Source organism: Alligator sinensis, unplaced genomic scaffold (assembly GCF_000455745.1).
Source record: "Alligator sinensis unplaced genomic scaffold, ASM45574v1 scaffold381_1, whole genome shotgun sequence".
Taxonomy (NCBI): domain Eukaryota; kingdom Metazoa; phylum Chordata; order Crocodylia; family Alligatoridae; genus Alligator; species Alligator sinensis.
This window is the reverse complement of record NW_005842440.1, coordinates 171,529-194,495: the sequence shown is the minus strand read 5'-3', so window position 1 is coordinate 194,495 and position 22,967 is coordinate 171,529. Positions and strand designations below refer to the sequence as shown.

The 22,967-nt window shown below is 45.0% G+C and overlaps 1 protein-coding gene across 1 annotated transcript in view; it reads left to right on the top strand.

Annotated features, from left to right (window-relative positions):
• The first annotated feature begins 364 nt into the window (after window positions 1–364).
• Window positions 365–22,967, top strand: part of PAPLN (papilin, proteoglycan like sulfated glycoprotein) — an 87,336-nt gene continuing 64,733 nt past the window's right edge. Inside the window, exons 1-2 of the mRNA XM_025211980.1 lie at window positions 365–622; window positions 14,532–14,594. Of these exons, the coding sequence (XP_025067765.1) occupies window positions 614–622; window positions 14,532–14,594 (72 nt within the window). The 5' untranslated portion in view covers window positions 365–613. The remainder of the gene's footprint in view (window positions 623–14,531; window positions 14,595–22,967) is intronic.

Genomic DNA, 22,967 nt, shown 5'->3' with positions numbered 1-22,967 from the left:
TATTATCTCTGGATAAGTAGCCGAATTTACAGTGTACTGGTGCTTTCAGATCCAAGGGGTCTGATTTAAGGCCATCAGCAGCAGGAGGCTGCTTTGAATTAGATTTGGATTCTAATCTTTTACAGTTTAGAGAAGTATTGACAATGGACTGTGGTTCAGGCCCATCTCTAATTTCAAAGAAAATTGAATACTTTAGTTAGACATGGGAAACTGTGAGTAGCTGTCTGGGTCTATCTGTCTGTCTCTTGATGTGCAGCCTGGAGTCACAACAAAACCAATTAAGGGGCCCACCCCAGAAAAAACTTTCAACACAGTCTGCACGCACACTACGGGAACTGGAAACCATCCCAAATCCGACTTGTCCATGTGTGCGTAGTTACAACCCTGGCTTTCTAAGGCAAAACAGGAAACTCATGAAGAAACATTGAGGCTGAAGGGGTTAAGTGAAATCTAACTCTCCTTTTCCTGTGCAGTAAGGATTAGTAATCAAACAGGAGTTGGGGAGAGGAGGGTGTTAGAGCCACTGATTGAACTAGAGGAGTGGGAAAGTGGAAAAGAGAGCCTGGCTATAGTTTTAGTACCTCTAAACATTGCCTCTCCTTCAGACAGGCACATGAAGAAGGTAAGACTTAACCTTGAATTATGGGCTGCTGGTTTTCATTCCTCTTGGTCTTCTCATCTTCAGCAGGTCCGACTGTCTTTCCTTTGTTGTTTGTGCTTTTATTTCCAACCACTTTATCTGCCTTTTTAAAGTTTGAAGAACAAGAGAAAGGTGACGTGTTTGCTGAATGGAGCCTGTGATTGCAAAATCAGGTTTTTCTGGCAGGGAAAGAAAGGAGGAGGAAATCTACACATTCAGTGAATGTTAATCCCTTCTGTCCTCACAGTTAATTATTCCAGTGCTTAATGTAATCAAATAGCTATTACTTGTATTCCTGTGGAGAGGGGAAAGGTATTTGATATGGAGTTGGTTGAGTCCATCTGGGTCTAGATGTATAACTGCATCCTGCTAGCATGAGTATAGAAAGAAATACAGGTTTGAGCAAGGCTTGAACTGATAGTTATTGGGGGTGGGAAAAAGAGTCCAACTTAAGGGCTATAGCATTGCTGAACAAGTGGGTTTCTACACCTGCTGGTAATTAACATTCTAGTAAGAATTAGTCATTGGATGTAGCTGTGTGGGCAGAAAAAGCACTAGGCTTTTTATGAAGGGGGGCTGTCTCCATCCTGATTGCTATACACTGTTCTCAGCTGAGCAACACACAGGCCTGATTTTGTAGGTCTTCTTTAATTTAAGTAGTGGCATCAGAATCAGTTAAACTATTTTTACAAAGAAGAGTTTGCAGGATCAGGCCTCTTGCTGGCATTTTTTTTGTGTTTTCTCCTGTTTCTGAGAAAGTTAACATGTCGGCTGGAAAGATTTCTCTGCAAGGCACCTGAGAAGGCTGCTTCAGAAACATCCTCATGCTTAAAAAACCCCCCAGACAGTGGTGTGGCAGGTGAATTTGTGCTAAGCTTTAAAAAACCCCCCAGACAGTGGTGTGGCAGGGGAATTTGTGCTTAGCAAAAAGGCACAGGAATTGCTAAGTGCCATGATATTTCCTTGGAGAAGACCAGGACAAGGTAGGAATCCAACTCTTTTAAGGGAATTATAAAATGTAGAGAACCCCAGCATGGTGTCTCCAGGCCTGGGAAGCACTAAACCTAGTACAGAAGTGTAGAAAAGGAGTGAATCTGGGTAGCTCTATATAACTTTAATAAAGGTTCTTGGAACTCTGCTTAGTGATCTTGGAAATGTTTGTGTTGTGTTACATTCCTCACTTTCAGGTGATATTAACAGAAACATGATCTGCTGGCATCCCTGGTACTTGCATTTCTCATCCTCCACATACTTAGAAAGATAGCATCATCTCTCTTGCATATAAAATACTTTTTAATCCTTAAGGGTTTCACAATCACATAGGCAAACAGCTGCATTTCACTGGTGTTCTTTGTTTGCTGGGGCAGAGGGCAGTAATCAATGCAAAGCACACTAGGCAGCAACCTGTGTGAGTGCCAGTTTTGTTTTGTCCCAGACTACCAGGACAAACTTTATTCTTACAGAAACTGCTGGGGGTGGGGTCTGTAATATCCAGAAACTGATAGGTTTATGGATTTTATTGCATGTATTTCTAGCTCTTTCCACAGTCTGTCATTTTCTGCCCCTCTTTCACTAATAGTTAAGAAGTGTTTTAATATATGATTGTTTCCTTTCAAATAAAAGCAGTAAATTTAATACGAAAAGTATTTTTAAATGGAGAAACTGCTTGTGTGATGGTGGATGCGCACTGCCCAACAGACATTCGGGAATAGAAAAACCTCAGGCATTGCCACCTTGTTAGTCAGGTGCCTTCTGATGCAGGTTGTGTGTTCCTGTTTTGGCACTACCTCTTTCAGGCCCAGGTATTCATTATGGGTGGTGCCAGATAAAACCTCTGCAGTTGATCTAGTCATTAGATCAAAAAAGCCCTTGGGTGCCTAAAGTACCCTAGGTGGATTTAGACCCCTAAAGCCAAGTGAGCCACCCTTAAAATCTACTTAGTTGCCTGAGGCTGCCTATACATGTGCTGGTTTACAATCTAATTGGAATGCTCCAGTGTGGCCTCACTATCACATATATAAACCCCCACACATTTTTAAATGTCTGAGGGAGAGACTTTATCTAGATAAAGCATCCCACAGCCACTTTCAAATCCACAGGGGCTTAGTACACATGATGGTAAGGCATTTAATTAGAGTGGCTTTCCAGAACCGGCTCCAATTAAAACATGCGCCCCCCCCCGCATGTGTATAGGCAGTCTGAGTGTCTGAAGGCACTGAAGTAAGTGTTCTAGCAAAAACATTAGGCTCCTAAAGTTTAGCTATTGTGCATGACCAGAGGTGCTGCCATCATGACAGTGCTGAGCATTCCCCTGCCAGTTTCCCACCGGAAACCATTTGAGATTCAGAGACATGATGTCCCTATGCTCAAAGCACTTGAGGGACTTGATCTGGTTGTGCAGGCCGGTCGCAAGCCAGGCCCTTTTTTGTGCTGCACGCGGGCTGTGGCCAGCAGCCCGGGCACGCAGGGTCGGAGAGGAGGGGCGCGACAAGCTAGAATTAGGCACAGACTCGTAGCGGTAGTTTTAAAGATTGTTTACTTACACCGAAGATGGTCGCAGTGCAGGCTGGAAAACTTGCTTGAGTTGCGGTTACAGACAGGAAAGAAGAGAGGCGGACAAGAGTTCTAAACTTGTGAACTCTAGCCCAATCCGGCTGAAGGCTCTGAACACGCGAGCCCGTCGTGCCAACCGAAGAAAGTACTCGTCCAAAAGAGCTCTGAATAAACTCACACGAAGTTTGCTAGGCTCCGTGGGTCCTTCTGCTCACTCATCCACACGAAGTTTGCTAGGCTTCGTGGGTCCGGTTCTTTTGTGCACAGGAAGGGATACATCTAGGAATCTATCAGCGACGGGGAGAGGCCAGAGGCTGATCAGACCCCTGTTGCCTACTTGAAATGTGTTGGGCCCGTAAGGATCCGCAGCGCTTAGAGATCTTCACACAGCGTGAAGTCTCCTCCTCCTGGTGTTCATGGAGTCCTCCAACTTGGGCAGAAACCACTCAAGCCTTTTATACGGCTAGCAAGCCAATCACTAGCCACCACGTGTGAATAATTTAGAACTGGCCAATAATGGGACGTGAATTAGCATACAAATGGCGGGAACTCTTTGCAACGAGCATTTCTGTGCTGCAACAAAGAAATGCACCCTGCAAAGAAAGCTTAAAATTGGCGGGAAATTCTTCCTTGCACCAGGGTTCTCTTTTGCAGCAGAAAACTCCACCGTGCAAAGAAGCTATAATTTAGCGGGAACAATTTAGCAGTGCCGAAGCACACAAAAACAAAAATCACACCCTTTGGGTTGTGACACTGGTAACTGTGCTCAGAGCATGCCTAACAAGCTGACTACTTTGAGTTCACTTACCACAAAGCATAGGAGACAAAGCAGTTTTAATTAAAACATGATTCCCTTTTGCATGATAGGTTAGTGGATCAATCACTCCGCCAAGAAGTGGGAGATATGGGTTCTAGGCTTTCCTTAGCCTCAGCCCTATTTTCTTACATCTAACCACATCTTTTCCCCCAAACCAGTGGGGGAAAATGAGCGTGCATGTTGTATGCAAAAAAAAACGCTTCCCCATGGGTCTGGAAATGTGATGGGTGAGGGGGTGCAGTGGCAGTATTAATTGCTGCAATTCTGGGAGCCACAACAATTACCTGTCACTGCATCCTCTCCTCCCACTCACTCTCTGTTGCCAAATTTCTAGACCCAGGGGGAGGCCCCCAAGATTAAGCTGATGTGCAGGGTTGGCCCATGTTGAGACCTGGCATATCAGATCCAACCCAACAGCACATGGCCTCAAACCCAGTGTACTGAGTCTGAGACAGTGGGCTGGCTCCAGGGCAGTGTGCCAGGTCACACCTGGCATGCAGCCCCAAAATCAGCTCTGATGTTGTAGGGTCAGACCTGGCTGTGTGGCTCCCAATCAAGGCATCAGCTGTGGTGCTTAGTCCCCCAGCTCCCCAGCCCTGGTGCGCACCCCAGCCCCTGAGCCCTGGTGTGCAAGCTCCACAGCCTCCCAGCCCTGGCATGCAGCCCCCCAGCCCCAGTGTACAACCCCTCAGGCCTGATGTACAAACTGTCAGGCCCCCAGCCTGTGTGTGGCCCCTTAGCTCCAGAGACCACAGCCATTAGGCACTTACTTTTTTTCCTCCTTGGAGCTTTTTTCCTTCTTGGGGTCTTCTCAAAATGGGGTGTGTGTTATATTTGGGGAGAAAATATGGTATATCTTCAGCCCTCCAGGAGAGTTTCCTAATGACTAGAATGGGGTGCCTATACTCTTCATCTCTCCTGTTGAAGCTCAGCCTCTGTGAGCTAAAGAATGCAATAGTAATGGAGCCAGAGAGAAAGCATAAGCAAGAGGGAGCCTGACTGAAGCATAGTGATAAGTGTCCTCTCTGATGAAAGGGAGTCCCAAGGCTGGATTCAGTTTCCAAAGCTGTTTATGCATTTTAGCCAATAACTCTTTAATGCAACTTGCATAAAAGCAATCTCTGGGCCAGGGACTAGAACCTAGGCTTTCTCCCTCCCAGCAAAGTACCCTAACCACTGGGACAGTGTCAGGCTTGCTCTTGCTTATTCTCCCATTCAGGCTCCAACTCTTGCATTCTCTGCTATACTGTGGCCCAGATTCATCTTCTGATGTATGGGTGGTGAGTGCCCCCAGCTCAGACTAGCTAGTAGGCCAGTGATTAAGGCATTCTCATGAGAGGTGGGTGTTTACCTTCCTCAGACTTAGGAGGCCCTAAAACCTAGATTTTCAACTTTCTGGACAAATCTACTAACCACTAGGCTGTTGTACAAAAAGTGACCCCAGCTGATGCCTCCTCTACCAGCAGCTGTGTTCTGAAAGAGAAGGGGAGTCAGTCATCCATACCCAAATAGAAGACGTGGACACCTTTAGAGCAGGAGGGCATTTGGCCCTGTGAATCCCCATCATGCCTTTGACTTATTGTGAGGTGCCTAAGTCCAGGGGAGCAGAGGTATTTCAGAGACACACCTCTGTATCATTTCTTATTGGCTGGTTTAGGTGTGTCCCTCTCTCCCGCTATGAGTCTTGTTCCTAGCCTCATTCTCCCCATTCACTGTTTAGGGAAACTAGCTGTTTACCATAGGTTTCTAAATGATGTGTCCAGAGCCAGGTGCCTGAAATCTGGGTATAGTGATGCTCAGTGTCACTGCTCCTAAGTCACTTTGTGGACTTGAGCCTAAGTGAGTCAGTGACCTGTTAAAATAGGCATATGGATTAATCTCAGACCATGTGAGTGTCTGTGTTCTGATTTATTAGAGGTACCCAGCAAAGGAGGAAAGGGGATACTTCATTGCAACTAATGTTCTAGGCAGTCCTTATATTTAGTTTAGACACCGAATTGCACTAGTAGAAACATTTGTCTGTCTGTAATTTTGATAAGACTCTCAAAAGCCACAATTGAGAATAATCTCTGCTCTGTACAGATATAGAAAGGAAAAAATATTTGTCTGGATAAAGGGTACTGTTTAGGAACTTAGGACTGGAAGGGGCATCTACAGGCAGTTGTTAACCAAAGGAATCCCCCAACTTGTTACTTCACAACTTCCAATACAACTACAAGAAGCAACACCCTAACTACTAAAAGCACCTTAAAACAAGCCAGAGCTTAGCCTGCTAGCTGGTTCTAGAATCCTGTTGTGCTAAGTTTTGATAGAATATCTCGCATTTTAGGTTACAGGATGACCATCCACTGGATTCAGGAAAAAAATACCTGTTCTCTCCTAGTAGAACAGTATTTCAGTTTGGTGGATTAATGTGGGAAAAGGGTGCTATGTTATCTTAGTTCAGTGAAAGATGTTCTATAAAACCTAAGAGATTCCTCTGAAGTATCTGGTATTGGGTACTGTCAAAGACAGGACACTGATACTAGGCAATCATTGGTCTGTTCCAATGCATCCCTGCATCATAAAGGGTTTACTAAAAGGTCCCTTCTCTCACTGGAGACTGGTCAGGTCTCATTGTCCTGTGAAAGGCAGCTGTCTCATCTTTGACTCCGTTGTTAAATCACCCTAGTAGTCCATCTCCTCCCAGTATCTTGTTTCTTACAGTAACTAGTGGGTGCCTCTCGGTTTTCAAAGTAGGGCAAATATGAATAGAACTGGATGGAGAACTACACAATATGCTTGTGCATATGTACCAACTGTGTGTTTATGCTTTTTCATGCAATAAACAAGCAACAAACATTCTCAGTGTGCAAATGTATAACGCCTGGAAAACTTGTGTCGCCCACAGATTGTTTATTTCTCTGCTTAGCCCTCACAGATGCGAACACAGGGCTCTGCCTGCTGCCGGGGAGGGTACTGATGGTTCTTTGCAGAACAAACAGCGGCTTTATTTTTAGATCAACCCATTATCATTGTGCTGTGATCGCACAGCCCCACATGTGCTTCCTTTCAGATCAGACAGTAGTGCCAGGAGAGATCACGCACTCTCAAGGTTACGTTTTTCTATAGTTTATTTTTAGTGGCTGGTGAAAGGTGCTGAGTGGGCAACCCTGGAGCAGAAAGTCCTTTCATTTGCACATCATTTTGTTAACCATGGTTTGTTTGGGTTTTGTTTTGTTTTTTCCAATTTTCCTAGCCTTGATCTCCTTTCACCCCACAGTTCAGGGGGTCTGAACTGCAGCTTGTGTGGACATACTCTGGCTGGCTCAGGTACCAGAAACAGTGTTGTGGCAGTGCAGATTTCAGTGCAGGCTGCCAAGCCCACTTGGGAACTTGAATAAATGCTCAGGTGTCTGCCTGTGCTGAGGTCTGTGTTGCTGTTAGTCCCCAAACTAGCTTGGAGACACCTGCATGACCTGCAAGCACACATTTGAGTTGCAGGTAGGCTTATCCTCAGGAGATGTGATTCAGGTCCCAGAGGCACAAAGAAGGCAGACCATAGTGTAAGAGAATCAGAAACAGTATTTTTAAACACTTCTGTTGCTTAGAAAAGGGTCATATTGATTTCAGGGAGAGAGAAGGGGGCAGGTGTAGTAAAACTGGAGGCAGTTTCCCAGTACCAAGGCTCTATTTAGCTTCTATTTAGCAGCTCTCCAAAGCTTGAATTGGAGGGGGTTCACTGCATCCCACTAGCATGTTTGTAAACAGCAGTGTTTCTGCCTGCACTCAGCAATAGGTGGTGATTAAAACAAGAGTCTAACCTCAGTCAATTAACATGTTTCCAATGTATCTTGAGCCCCAAATACATGACTTATACCACTAGAAGAATGTGTCCCAAAGTCTTGAACTATTCCTTTCCATTCTTGTTAATGCTTAGGGTTGGGGTTTTTTTTTTTAATTTTAATTCCTCGCCCTCTATTTTCTATAACTGATCTTGGGACAACATTAGCTCACTACCTTATTTTTTTGCTTGGGGGGAAACCTAATAGAGATGTAATCAACACCTAAGGTCAGTGAGAGTGCAAAACTAAAAGAGATAATTATATTTCTGTTTTCTAGGGTTCATAATGCAAACTTCTCCATGGAAGTTGTCACAGGAAGTAATATTTTAACGGAGGCTACCAGACAGACCATAAGTTACCCTAATGAAATGCTGCACTTGGCCCCTGTGGTGGATATCTACAGGCTTAGACAATTACACTTTTAACTAATGTGTCAAACATAGCTACAAGTGCTTTCAGTCTATATCACTAGTACAGCTGTAGTTTGGCTCTTAACAGATAGGAAAGAAGCAAATGTGCAGGTTCTGAAAAAAATAAATCCTTCTCTTCCTATTGCTGTCCCCATCTTCCCTGGCTGTTTCTGTTAAACCACACTGTGAAATTCCTTAGTGATTCATAGCCTGATCTGGAGGTGCCAGAATATGATCTCACTGTCACATCTGATGCTTTTTCAGCTCCTGTTTGTACAGTCCCTACACACTAAGATTGAAATGAATTGCTTGTCTGCCTGACCATGCCTGTTTTTGACTCACAGGACCAGTGGTTGCCATGAGGTAGTCTTGCTTCTTCCTAGCTACTTCCAAGCTCGGCTTCATGATAACCTGATCAGTGTGGATGGGCCATATCAAACAGTGGCCTAGTGGTAGTCACGTGACTATTATAGACAGCATCCCTGATCCTACCATCTCCCAGTCTCAGATTTCAAAGAGCTGGTGCCACAGGGATGGAGTGTTGCCCTTGCCATTAACCTGTGAAGACTTGAGTACTAACAAGTTCACAAGACTGAGATTAGACTAAAACAATGAGACAGGATACAGTTTGGTATTAAAGACTATCTGGGAATCTTTAGTGGGGCCTTAGGGTGTTTTGGATAAGAACCGAAGTGCACTGGCAGGGCTGTGGAGGGGGGCACTACCAGAATAACAGGGTATGCAGTCGATCAAGACTGAAGGGCATTGTCAGAACTGTCTAGGCATTGTCAGAGCTGTTCTAGGAATTTGGGGGAGCAGGGGTTTGCTGAAGGTTGAGATTAAAGTCTGTTGACAGAGCTGTTCAGAGAATACTTGGCAAGTGCCTGTGCTGGATCTTGAAGCAAGCTGGTGTTCTCAGTATTGCTGCTGTAATCAGCATCATATTCTCTTGTGTTCATGGTTCATCTCATAAATCTAAAAATGTAAATTTCTGCATAAAACAGCTTCGCTATAAATAAATCCTATGGCTAAAAGAATATTTCATTGGAGGCTAGCTAATGCTGCCAAAATGATTACCCTTTCACAGCAAGAGCTTGACACCTTTTAACAAAGCCCAAATATTATCAAGTCTGGAAGGGAGCTGTTACTGTATCATGCCAGTTCCCTGCTGCTAGTAAACCTATGTTCATCCAATTTCCATCATACTTACCCCTGGTCTGGTAACCATACTCCCTCGCACAGCCCATTGTTGCCTGGCATCTGCAGAAGACCTATCAATATGTATAAACATTTTAAACACTACTTTGTATAGACCATATCTTCCCACATACAGCACACCCTGAAATAAAATAAATGCCTTGTTTTTGAAAGGCAGAATGAAGAAAAAAAGGTGTTTCTTTGTAATACCTAAGCAGTAGCTAAGGAGTTGAGCCTGCTCATTTTTCTCCTCCCTGTGCTTCCATGGAGATTTTACTTTATTGTTTGCCAAGTAAGCAGCAGGAACTATTCTTACCATATTGCTTTCATATGGCCTACACCAAAATTTCCCACAGCTGGTTCTTAGAAAGAAAAGGTGTGTTGTGTATGAGGAAAAAATATAATGAATAGCAACAGTTCTCTATTACTGGGGGCCAGGTTTCTGCTACAGGTAACAGGGGAACGAAATAAAGTTCAGCATCTTGCCAGTTTAACACAAGTGCTTGCTTGCTTACTCTCTATGTATGCATTAACACGTGCAATTAATTTGAAGCAATAAACTCTGGAGCAGTTTGAGCCAGAATAAACTACTCCTGGGTGCAGCATCTACACATATGCATAGGATAGCAGCAATCTGAGGCAGGGTGGCGCAGTTTACACTAGTGCCAGGGACATGGGGGTGGCATCAGGCCGCAGAAGGGCTGGCTGGGGCACGAGGGTGCTGAAAGCGCAGAGCCATGTGGCTAGGCAGCAGGCAGGAGTCTGGCTCCCATGCTGGCTTAGCTGACCAGTTGCAGTTTATGCCTATGGTCAGTGTCTACAGGTGTTTAATCACAGTTAATTACCTCACTGTAAGTTAGTACTGTCCCCAACCCCCAACAGTACTATCTTACAGTGGTGTTAATTAGTTTACTGCAGCCTAATAGCATCACGCATGTAGACAATGTTTTACTCTGCAGCTAATTAGTCTACTCCACAGTTAAGCGTATGTGTAGTATTTATCTGTCCTGTCCCAAAGGGACACTGGATCACAGTTTTCTGTTGAAAAAGTCAAACAGGATAGTTTGCTTCAGCCAAGGGAGAAAACATACATCTATGCTGCAAAACACTTCTTGTCATAAGCATAATCCTCCCATTTAAAGCTGGCAATTTAGTTTCCCGGCTCCTTGGTCTGGTCCTCAGAGCCTCTCGTTCCTGTTTCCAGCCTAAGTAGGGAGGGGAGAAAGTTATCCCTCAGCTGGTCTTCTCCCAGCCTCACCTTTCTATCATCTCTCTTGTAAGCCCCTCATTCATCCCTTCTTTGCCTGTTTTCATATATGACATATTACATATATGTAATACTCATGTTGCCCCTCCACAAACATGTAAAGGTGCTTTTTTCAGCAAGGCCAACAAAACAAACATGGTAGAATTGAGTCCGCCATTCTGGAGGTTTGTTGAACAAAACAAAAATTGGGAATGCTGGTAGAAAACAAACAGAAAGGGTTTTTTGTGGGGAGAGGGGTTAAGTAGCATGGGTAAGATCCTCCACTTATGTAAACTCTTAGCTATGACAATTTTGACCATTTGAGAATTGGGCTTCACAGCTTTAGAATTCCTTTCTTGATTTCCCCCCTTCGTCCAACCCGCAAGGTTTCAAGAAAATCTGTCTCCTATGATGAGATGTGGCATGTAATGTGTTTAGGGATTTTAATAGAAAAGTTTGGTCAGGGTGGGAGGATGAATTTTAGGGTTATAGTAAGAAGCTACCTTTAACTCTGTGTTGCAAACATTCCACAAAGACCAGTTACGACCAATTGAATTGAGGAAATGTTCCAACACGTGAAGCAGAACCAGACAGTGGAATTTTTCAGTGATTCTCTGAAAGAATGAGAAAAACCCAGATACAGGGAGACCATTTTGACCGTTTTGAAAAGCAGCTGCCTAACATGTCAGCCAGTTCCTCATGTTTCTGTGGACATGTTGTGAAGTGACCTATCAGGACTTCCTAATAAATACCTAATTTGCATGTGTGGATAGAAGATCTGCATAGGCAGCTGTCTATAGAGCTGTGCAAAATTGTTCTGGATTCCATCTGAAACCTTAAATTGTTCCCAGGCTGTATCAGGCCATGGCACTGGAATTGCTGAAGGATTTGCAGACTTCATTAAGGGTGGGCAAAGTTTGGAGTTTATAAGTAAGATTATACTGGAGCTAAGTAAGATTCCCTGGGTTTCTGGTATACATCACAACAATTTCCCACTGGCCTATACAAAGCTATTGTGTAGGTATAACTGGACTTCTTTCCATCAGCCCCTTCCAGGCCCTTTAATTAATAGCAATGGGTAAATTGCAAAAGTGCCAGCACTGAGATATTAAATCTTGAAGTCTAGATGCTTACCCTAGCCTCTTGGGACTGCTACACAGCTGGGATAGAAATCTTATTGGCATTGGCTCTGGTGAGATGACTGGGACTTGCTCACTGGCTGGATACAACACTTGAACATCTTATCTCATGATACATTCTGGCATTTTTGCTTCCAGTCCCATCCAGAACCAGGACGTGCAGATGCAACACAGCAGGAACAGATGTGTCCTCTTTGCACAAAAGTTATGCAAACATTTCTGAACCTCAGATAGGTTCAAGGCTTAGGGCTCAACTTGAGTTCTGAGGATAGATGTGGGCATCTGTATTTCCAGATCTGAACCTGTCCTGTGACCACGGGTCTTCAACCCTGGGGTGTTTGTTTGGCCCATCACAGAGAAATAAAAGTTTATTGAAGTTTACATCTGGCCCCAAATTTCAACTGAGCTCAAAATACAAATCCAAGCACTAGTTTTATCCATATCTCCATTCCAATCTGTGTGTTTGGGTCCAAAGATAATGAGCTGCAAAATGCAACTCTTTTCCAAAGTTCAGATTTAGTCTGAGCTGAGGTTTTGGTAAGATCCACCTCTTGTTTTGAGCAAAGATTCAGGCTGCTTCCTATTTATTCTGAACTTGGTCCCTTAATCCTTGTTTCTAATGTGACCTGGCACAGGATTCAACATTGTGGTAGACATTTTCATATGTTATTTTTCCAGCAGCTGTTCCATATTTTGAGCATAAAATCACCATTTTCCCTTCAGCCCTCCTGTTGCTTTTGGATGGGTGTATGTGGAGGTGCAATACAATTCCAGCACAGAGAAGGAAAAGACAGTAGGGTTTTTTGTATGCACCACAAAAAAAGATGTAAGGAGTTAACAGTCCTACAGTCTCCATTTGTAACTCAAAGGCAGAAAAGTTTTACCCCACACTTCTAATGTAAGGAGGAATGGAAAAATAAACAGCTGCTGCTTTCCCATGTTGAATCAGGAGCTTTTAATTCTTCCATTAATACTCACTGTTAAAAAAAAAAAAAAAGAGCAACTCAGTTTATTGGATCTGTCGAGAAGGGCCAGACAAAACTCAGTGTCCTGTCCCAGCATCCATTGAATCATGATTTTTTGGACATTAGGAATGGATCCTTTGGTGATGATTGTAATTGTGGTTGTTCCGAAACCCTGGTGAGAAGCATGGACACTGCAATTGAGGAAGTTTTAAGGGAGGCATATGTTACTGCCATGTATGCTTAAGGCAAGAGTCTTATTTCAAGGTAGTATTGAGTAGGATTTACTTGGCTGAAGATGGCTTTGTGTGTGTTCTCTACCACTCCCTCCAGAAGTCAGTAGACTCACTGGGTAGGGCAAGCCAAAATAATCTCTTGTGGGATTAATTTCAAGGCTGTTTTTCCCAGAATTTAAGAATGTGAAGGAAGTGGAAATGTGAACCCTTGACTCTTTTGCATATGCATCGATGCTCAGACCTCCACAGGCCCCAGGGAAAGACCTGGCAGCTGATCCAAAGCCTACTGAAGTCAGTGGGAGTGTGCCCATGTTTAAAAACCAGAACAACAGGTGCTCCAGAAGATAAACTTGCTTTCTGGGCATGATCAAGGCTTCCCTGAGTCCTGGCAATCTTTAGTGGCTCAAATGGTCCTTGGATCTTGGCACAGTGTAGGAGATGGAATGAATGAAATGGTTTTGATGCTTGAAGGAGGATGTTTGCTCTTGAGAGAGAGAAGTTATGCTCAGGACCTGTCCTGGAACAAAGAAGCGATACCCCTACCATCTTTTCTACTAAATAATCTCTCTAAGGACATGCTTGCTAGAGGAGTTTACCTGCTATCTGTGGTAATTCAGGCAAAGACAGTGCCTTTGTAACGTAGCAGGATAGGCACAGAATAAAGACTCATGAAGTTTGAATTCACAAAGGTGATATGTGACACCTGACAGTAAGGCTCAGTGGGTCAAGTGGATGCTTCTGCCTGAAGCAGTGTTCCCTCTAAATTGTTTGGTCCTGCACCTACATCCTAGTATCTTGATGCACTTGTGAGGGGCAAAATTTAAACTTGGGTGCTTAAAGTTAGATATCTGATCCCTATGAGGTCTTCACGTAAATGCAGGTAATGGACAGTTCCCCTTGATTTCAGAAGTAGCTGTGAGGGTTTGGCACATCTCAGAAAACCAAGCTGTAATTTTAAATGTTTAAATATGGGTAATCAGACATGGAGATGTTTAGCTATGCAGTCTGCATTCTAATACCATATCCCTAAAGCCCCACAAGCCAGACAGGGTGAGGCTGGGATGCAGAAAGAAACTTTAATCTGGAAGCTTCCTAATTTTGGATGGTGGAAATCAGAACATAATTTTAAATGTAGGATTTTCTTTAAAGTTTTTATATAATGGGTGGGAGGGGAGGGCATGAAAGAGCATGCCTCCTCCCCTTTGCCCTGAATCACTGTTCTTGTTATGCTGAAGGCAAGCTTATGGAAATACTGGGGCTCAGTAATTATACTTTAACTCTCTGTCAAGGATAATTTCATTCAGGGCGTATAGTAATAAAACTGCCTTTTACTTGTCCTTGGTTTCAATCCAGGATCTTTCAAGTTGAAACTCTGTTTTGCTCTAGGATGCCTTATTAGCAGTTTCCCTATCAGACCAATCTGCCCCCTTCTATGCTTCCCAGAGAGCTCTGGCCCTCAAGTGACAAGAAATAGGCAAGTCTGATCACTGCTTTCTTTGTTCTACAGGTGATAATGAAGAATGTGCTTCTCCTACTCACGCTAGTGATGATGTCACCTTCTGCCTCTTCTGTAAGTAAAATGACCTTATTCTCAGTGACCACAACTTTTGAGATGCAGTGAGACATGCTATAGCATTTTGGCAGACAATATTTTTTGGAGAAAACTTGAGGTGGAGTCTGAATAAAACTTGTGACGTGATGATATTCTACTATATTATATATAGAGCTGGAGCTTACACTCAACTGACATACATATGATATGTTGTCCATGCCTCCATGGGCCCCATGGATGGATCTAGGATTTTGTAAAGTGGGGTGCAGATGTTGTGCTGCATCATCACATATACAACATATATTGTAACAAGTTAAAAAAAATGAAAGCTTTACTAATAAGGCAGTGGCCTAAGGCTATATCATTCAGTTTAAGATAGAAGCAAGAACAAATATAACTTCATTGGAATGTATATTAATGTGTTAGATCATACATTATGTATTAAAAACCACAACAAACTAGGCCAAGAATAATCAAAAGATGTTGTTTCATTAGTTTTATAGTTATTGGAATTCAATATACATCTTTTTTCAGTTTCATAAAGCAAAATCTAGCTTTTTTGAGTATCTTGAGAGTGCATCCAATACTTCAGTGAAAGTTATTCCCATGCTTGCGTTAAGATTCACCTGAGTTAATAGTTCCACATCTGGCTTAATGTTTTTTGCTAGAGTCAAAACCAGTCTGCAGGGCTGTGAAATAGGAGTTACATTACTAGGAGCAGCTAGCGGGCAGCACAATTGAAAAATAAAGGATAGCTTGATTAGTGGAACATCAAAAGATTATAAAGGAGAGAGTGTTATTAACACCCGTGGAATGAAGAGGTTAGAAGGAATCAGGCAGCGGTTCCCAACCTCGGGTCATGACCCAAATGAGGGTCACAGGGGCAATGCTGGTGGCGCTGCACACAAGACAAGCTGCACCATGTGCCAGGAGCTCCCCTGCCCCTGGGCCGCTGCCACTGCCACACTCCACTTCCAGCAGCAGGTCGTGGGGAAAAAAAGGTTGGGAACCGCTGAGGTAGAGTATAATGAGCCATGAAATCAATTCACTCCCTGATTGCTGTCTAGATAAAAATGCTGCTACCACTGCTACAACCTACACCCCTGCTACCACTGCCAGGCATTTGTTTTTAAACTTTGAGTGTAGCAGAAATCAAAGAAAGGTGCAACTGCACCACTGCATCCTGCCTGGATCCATGTTCCCATGCACACTGTCGTATACACACTGACAATTTAAGAGGGATCAGAAGTTCCGTGAGACTAAGCAATCATGAGAGATGTTCAGTCTCAGTGTTATCATCAGCAGAGCAAGAACTCACAATTTTTTGCTCCACAGTGACTGACCACAGTGGGAGATCATCATGGTTTAACTTTTTAATGTCCAGTAGAGGACAATGGTGCACATGCAAACTAGTCAGTGCTTTAGAAAATGCATAACTAGCTGGAGGTATACAATCTCTCTTCCTGCTGCTCATACAGTTGACTTAAACCAGGTATTCTTGGAAGAGACACAAAAGGCTCTTACCAAAAAAGGAACATATCACATTATTGCATGCAACTGTGATATGGGTCAATTGCAGGTCAACCCTTCAGACAGATTCTTTCTAATATTAGAGACTGTATCCTGCAGGCAGTGACTTCTTTCAGGAGTATGTATAATGGATGGGAATGACGATTCTTTACTTGGGAAAAGAAAGTCTTACAGCTTGGCCTTTAAATGTCTCTGTTGTGGGAGACCTACCCTGGACACTGAAGCAGTCCCACTGGGGAAGTGTCAAGGAGGTGCAGTTTCAGAACCAGGAGAGGAATGGAAGCACCAATCGTAATCTGTCCCTTTAGGTCATTCCTAGCTCCTTTCATGTTCCATCTGCCATGGTATGCCTATGGTGACCAGGAGGTGTTATGACTTTTGTTTGTCTGTTATGGCATTAAAAATGCCCCCCCTGCTTGCCTGCCATTTGTGACGCCATCCTGTCCAGAGATCAGTGAGAATTTCTAAATAACTGAACTGCAAGGTGCATTTAAATTTTGTGCAGGCTGAACAGACTTAGTCTAAGCTATTGTACCTAAAAGAACTGGGACTCTGTGATTCTTTCTGAAGGGAGGACTAGAGTAGCCCTTGCTGCCTAGACATACTCGGTTGTTCTGGTTCACCCTCAAGCAAGCTACAGGTAAAGAGAACCCAATGAGGTGAGGCATCAGCATTTGCAGAAGGACAGTGGGGCAGTGTGGCCACACCAGAAGATAGGTTGCTGATACAGGCGGACCTGGACAGGCTAGGGAGTTCGGCAGACCAGAACCAGATGAAGTTTAACACTTCCAAGTGTAAGGTGCTCCATCTGGGGGCAAATAACCTTCAACATACATACAGGCTTGGAGGTGACAGCCTGACTTGCACCACAGCTGAAAGGTGGTAATGACTGACCATCACATGAACTTGAGCTGTCAGTGCGATGCGGTGCCCAGCAGGGCAAACAACACGCTGGCATGCATCAATTGATGCATCTCCTGTAAAACTAAGGAAGTGATGCTCCTGCTGTACTCAGCACTGGTGAGACCGCAGATGGAGTACTGCATCCAGTTCTGAGCACCGCACTTCAATAAGGCTGTGGAAAAACTTGAGAGGGTCCAGAGAAGGGCCACCCGTATGATCAGGGACTTGCAAGGCAAGCCGTATGAGGAAAGGCTGAGGGACCTGGGCCTCTTTAGCCTAAAGAAGAGAAGGTTGAGAGGGGACTTGATAGCAACTTACCGCTATATCAGAGGAGTGCATCAGGAGCTCAGTGAACAATTGTTCACTAGCATACCCCTGGGGAAGTCTAAGACTAATGGATTTATATCCCAAACTCCTGGAAGGCCACTTCTGGCTTAATACCAGGAAAAACTCCTTCACAGTCAGTGTGTCCAGACTGGCATAAACTCCCTCCAGTGGTGGTGCAGTCACCTACCCTGGAGGTTTTCAAGAGGAGACTGGACAGTCACCTCTCTGGGGTCATTTGACCCCAGTTGTCTTCATGCCTAGTGCAGGGTGGCTGGACCCGATGATCTATGAGGTCTCTTCCAGCCCCTACCAATCTGTGAATCTATGAACAAGCCACTTTTCAACCTTGTTTGAATGAATGCAAGCCTGCTGACCATTGTACTCCAAAGGCGTATCTACACTGCTTCCACAGTCCTCTGGAAAAGGACCTCCAAGAGGCACACTCGGGCTCCGTGCTCCTACACTCCATGTTCCAAGCCCAGAAAGGAGCCAGTAAGGCTGCCCTAAGTCATCCCCCCATTGCTGTTCTCAAGACCTCTATCTTTGGTGTGTTTGAGAGTGCCAGCAGGGCTTGCTTTTGTGGCAGAATCATTGCTTCTACTTCATCCAGTGTTGATGTTCAAGTGGCAGTTACTCCCCACCCTGCACCCAGTCTCTGCTCCCTGCTTTCCCCCCAACCCTTGCTCTATGCTGGCAGGCTCCATTGCACTGCAGCCTAGTCACTGAGCACGGCCCCAGATTGGCCCCACAGGAATAGTGCATAGCCTGCATGGCTGCTATGGGGGCTGGGCTGGGGCTGGACTCACTCAGTGCCCCATGCCCCAGGCTAGAATGGGGATGGAGTCTGTTGGCATGGAGCAGTGAATGGTGAGGCTGCAGCTGGAGCAGAGAACAGAGGCTGGGGGGTAGGAGGAAGTGGGAAGCAGAGGCTGGCGGAGCGGGGCGGGGCAGGGCAGGGCAGAGGTGAAGGGAGAAGGAGGGGTCTGAGGCTGCAGGGGGGGGAAACAGGGCGGGGGCAGAGGTGTCAGAGGGACAGGCACAGGCAAGGGGCAAGCTGCTTGACCTCCCTACACCACCTGCCCCCCTGCTTTGGTGGGGGGGATGAATTAAAGACTGTCCTCCAATAATTAGATTCTATACATGGAAAATTATAACAAATTTATACATTTTCCATGTATAGAATCTAATTATTGGGGGGTCATTTTAACTTCAGGGTCATCTTATGTTATGGTAAATATTATAACTCAAATGTGGAAATTTTAGCTCGTATGAATGGTACCTCAGGCATGGAAATAACTTTCAGTGAAGCATTGGATGCATTGTCAAGATGCTCAAGAAGGCTAGATTTTGATTTATGAATCTGAAAAAATAGATGTATCCTTAATTCTAATGACTACAGGACTAATGAAACAACATCTTTTGATTATTTTGGTCTAGTTTTGTTGTGTTTCTATATTCAATACATGATATAGCAAATTAATGCACATTTCAATAAAGTTACTTGTTTTTCCTTCAATCTTAAACTGAATAATATAGCCCTGGGCCCTTAGCTTATTACTAAATCTTTTTAACTGGAGAAAAATATGCGTTCTGTTGTATGTGATGAGGCACTACACCATCTGCACCCCTCTCTGGCCATGTATGTGTCCATACCCAAGGTTAAGCTATTTCCTAGCAGGTGCCACAAGATTACTCCTTTTGAAGGGAGGGAGCTTGTTGGAAAGCTACATCAGAAAATAAATTAACATCTTCCCATATCTGGCCTGTGGTGCTAGCCAGACTTTTCAGGAGGTAACTCTCCCCAAAGCTAAACCCATTTTTACTGCTATGTGATTAATCATATTTTGCCTCTTGGAATTTGTTTTCATATTTAACATTTGCCACAAGTGACATGCATCAGCCTCTACCTTGTTTAAATTAATATTACTATGTCATTTGCCAGTCTTTGGTGGAATTAATCCAGGTATGGAAGATGAGGGCTTCTACAGGTCAGGACTGAGGTATGTTGACAAAGTTGCCAGGGGAGCCAGAAGAGTAGTAGAAGTGTTGACAGGTTGGGCTTGATATTAACCTGCAGAGCTATGCAGGGAATCTGAGGGCTGGTGCAGCAGGGGCATTCAAGTCAGCAAAGGAGTCCATGAGCAGGGGACTATGTAGGGGTTTAAGAAATAGCCCATTGGAAGTGCACTGAAAGATCTGTACGAGAGAAGCCGGTACTATCCTTGTCTCTTGTGTTTTCATGAATACTTAAATTAACCAGAATCATTCCCCTGCCTTCTACCATAGTCCCTGGAACCGAGCCTGTAAGTCCTGCTGTGCCCCCTGAGTGCTGATTGCTACAATTCCTCAGCTGAATGGGTCAATGGCAGGCTCGCAACAGAAGGCCTTATGGCATAATGGCTCAGCAGTATGAGGAGGAAGATGCATATAGAGTTGTGGATTAGATCCACTTTTCAAGTAGCTTTGAAGGCCAACCCGCTTGGTTGGAGGGCAGCAGGGCAGGCCCTATGAGGAGAGGCTGAGGGACCTGAACCTGTTCAGCCTCAGCAAACGGAGGCTGAAGGGAGATTTGGTGGCTGCCTACAAACTTGTTAGGGGGGATCAGCAGCAAATAGGAAGAGCCCTATTCTCCCCAGCAGCACCTGGGGTGACAAGGAACAATGGCCAGAAGCTGCTAGAGAATAGGTTCAGGTTAGAGATTAGGAGGTACTATGTCACTGTCAGGGTAGCTAGGATCTGGAACCAACTTCCTAGGGAAGTGGTGCTCGCTCCTACTTTGGGTAAATTCAAAAAGAGGTTGGATGAACACCTGTCTGGGGTCATGTGATCCCGGTGTGTGCTCCAACCAGTGGCGGGGGGTTAGACTAGATGATCTATTCAGGTCCCTTCTGACCTCTAACTACTATGAAACTATGAATGTTCTGGAAAAGTCAGCTGATTTAGACTTGCATTACACATAACTGATCTTAGGTTACATTTAGGGTGACCACCATTTCCAAATTGGAAGGCGGCACAGCCGGAGCAGAGCTGAGCAGAGCCTGTTGGGGGTTGGGGTGGAGGTGGACATGGACTGCCCGCTGCAGGTTCAGGGCTCCCCACCCTGCTGCCCCTGGGAGCCTTATGCCAGCTACATCACCATGGCGAGGCACCCCCTTCCCGCTTGGTAGCAACAAGGGACACAACTTTGTGCTGATGCCACCAGGCAGGCAGGGGGTGCCTCCCATGGTGATGTGCCTGGCACAAGACTCCCAGAGGCAGGACAGCTGGGCAGGGAGCTCCAAGCTCACATCCTCCCCTGAAATCTGGGGGGCACATGCCCCCCCCGCCCTGTCTCCCCCTCCCGCATTGCACGCAGCAGTGGGGAGCTTCCCCTCCCTGCCCCCAGTTCAAGCCACCTGTGGCTCCAACCAATTCCCCAGCTGGGTCCTGCAGCCACTCATTCCTGCCCTGGGCTCCCTGCACTGTCTCAGCTGGGTAGCACCCCCAGTCCCAGCCACCAACCCTGCCCCACTCTCTCCCTCACTGTGGGGGCCTCAATCTGGCTCCCCCATAGACTTACCTGCAGGAAGCTGGGAGAGCTGCTCTCCCCTACTGCCTGGGGCCGTGTTGCTAGCCATGTGCATGTGCACGCGTGCACACATGCACGCGGAGCCCCCAGAGTCCTGCTCCCCACAGGCCCTTGCAGGCTGGAAGTCTACCAGCTTGCAAGGGGAAACCCACTATTTCCCCTGTTTTTCTGCAGTGAGCAGAAAATCCAGGTCCCTGCATGACACTACAAATCCTGAAGAAATGCTGTCCTGGGGTCATGCAGCCCAGGACTGGGACTTCACATTCCCATTTCAGGACTGTCCCACCCAGTTAGGGATGGTTGGTCACACTAGTTACATTCATGGTCAGCATCTGTCAACACAGAAATCAAAGGAAAGTTTGGCCACTGGTCCTGGTGGAAACAGGTTGGGTCCAAGGGGGCTGAGATGTGAAGGTGTCAAACAAACCCACTGAGCTCCCTGTGACAAAGTATGATCTGTTGGCGACTGAAGTCACCCCAGTACCTTTGGGTGGTAGGAGAAATTCCAGGCAATACTCAGACAGACAGCATACATCTTTCAGGGCTGACTGAGACTGCCTCCATGGGATAACGTTGCCTGAACATGTTAGTGCTTCCCACTTAACTGGAGCAGGAGAGGGTGGGCCTGGAAACAATGAAGAGTTGTAACAATAATGCAAATACAGCAATAGAGATGGTGTGAGCTGCAGGCAGGGGTGTGTGTGTGTGTACATGTGTTGCACAAATGGCTAGTTTCGTGCCCCTGGAGGCTTGTCCAATCCACCCCTAGGAGAGAGTCACACACACAGGCTGGGTCCAAGTTCAGATTTATTGTTTGCAAACAAGTTTGACAAGGGAGCTTAATTTATTCAAATCCGTGTCGACCCCAAACAGAGTCTGGGGTTCCTTTTTATAGCTAACATAAACAAAAGATTCTAACGTGTCGCTTAATTATTGGCAGCCCAAGTATTACGTCTTACAACATATGTCTAGCAGGTATATGTTCTATGACGGTTTATATACATGTCTCATTTATATCTTAAATCTCCTCCCTGGGGCCATCCTTAAGTCCATTTCGGTCATTCTTCGGTCAAGGTCTGAGTTCTTCACATCAGCATCTTTCCCTGTCCCTCTTCTCTTATCTCTCGTAAGGAGTTATTTGTTGCATCTGTTCCTGGCTATGTCTGCAGAAGTCTAGTGCTACTCGTAAATCTATCATTGGCCTACATACCTTAGCAGAAGCAAGTGTGATAATATGCAGAAGCAATTATGTAGTGAAACTAAACAGTTCTCAGTTGTGAAGCCTTTGTGTAGGGAGATGAGACATTTTTATCACACAGCTGCTATACAAACGTTATTGCAAAATCATAATGACTGGATTATAACATATTTTTACCACAACTCTCCCCCCTCAAGACGCTTTCTAACTCTAATTTTAATAATTTTCAGCTATGGCTAACTTCTGATAATGCACAAACATCTCTTGGTTGACGACTGACTGTGCTGTTCGTGTCACAAGAGCCATGATGCAGGGTATAATACAGGGAAGCAAACAAAGTATTAATATTAGCAGACAAAAGATTAAGAACGCTCCCCTTAACCATCCAAAATTAGGGAGCCAGGATGTAAACAAATCAAAATTCCACCCGTTCCATGTTTGGACTGGGACATGTGCTACCTCCTGTATTTCATCCGCTAAGGCCTTTATCAATTCACCGTTATCATCAATTTCAACACAACAATTTGATAAATTCAACTTCCTGCACACCCCCCCTTCACTTGCAAGTAAGTAGTCAAGAGCTAAGCGGTTTTGCAGTACCGTAGTACGTAGTTGAGTGAGTTGGTTGCCAATCAGACGCAGGGCTGCGGCAGTTTTATTGGTAACAATTTCTACTACGGCCTGGAGTCTAATAATTCGATTTGTCAAATATGTGGGCTCTCTCCCAACCACGTTTGGCTCCCAAGTTGCTGGACCATAGTACTGAATGATTCTCTCTGCTGGCCACTCATCATTTTTCCACTTTTGGCCTCCCCCTGCTGCAATGCCCTCAAAAGAAACATCAGTATTGCGTTTGGCTCGATGA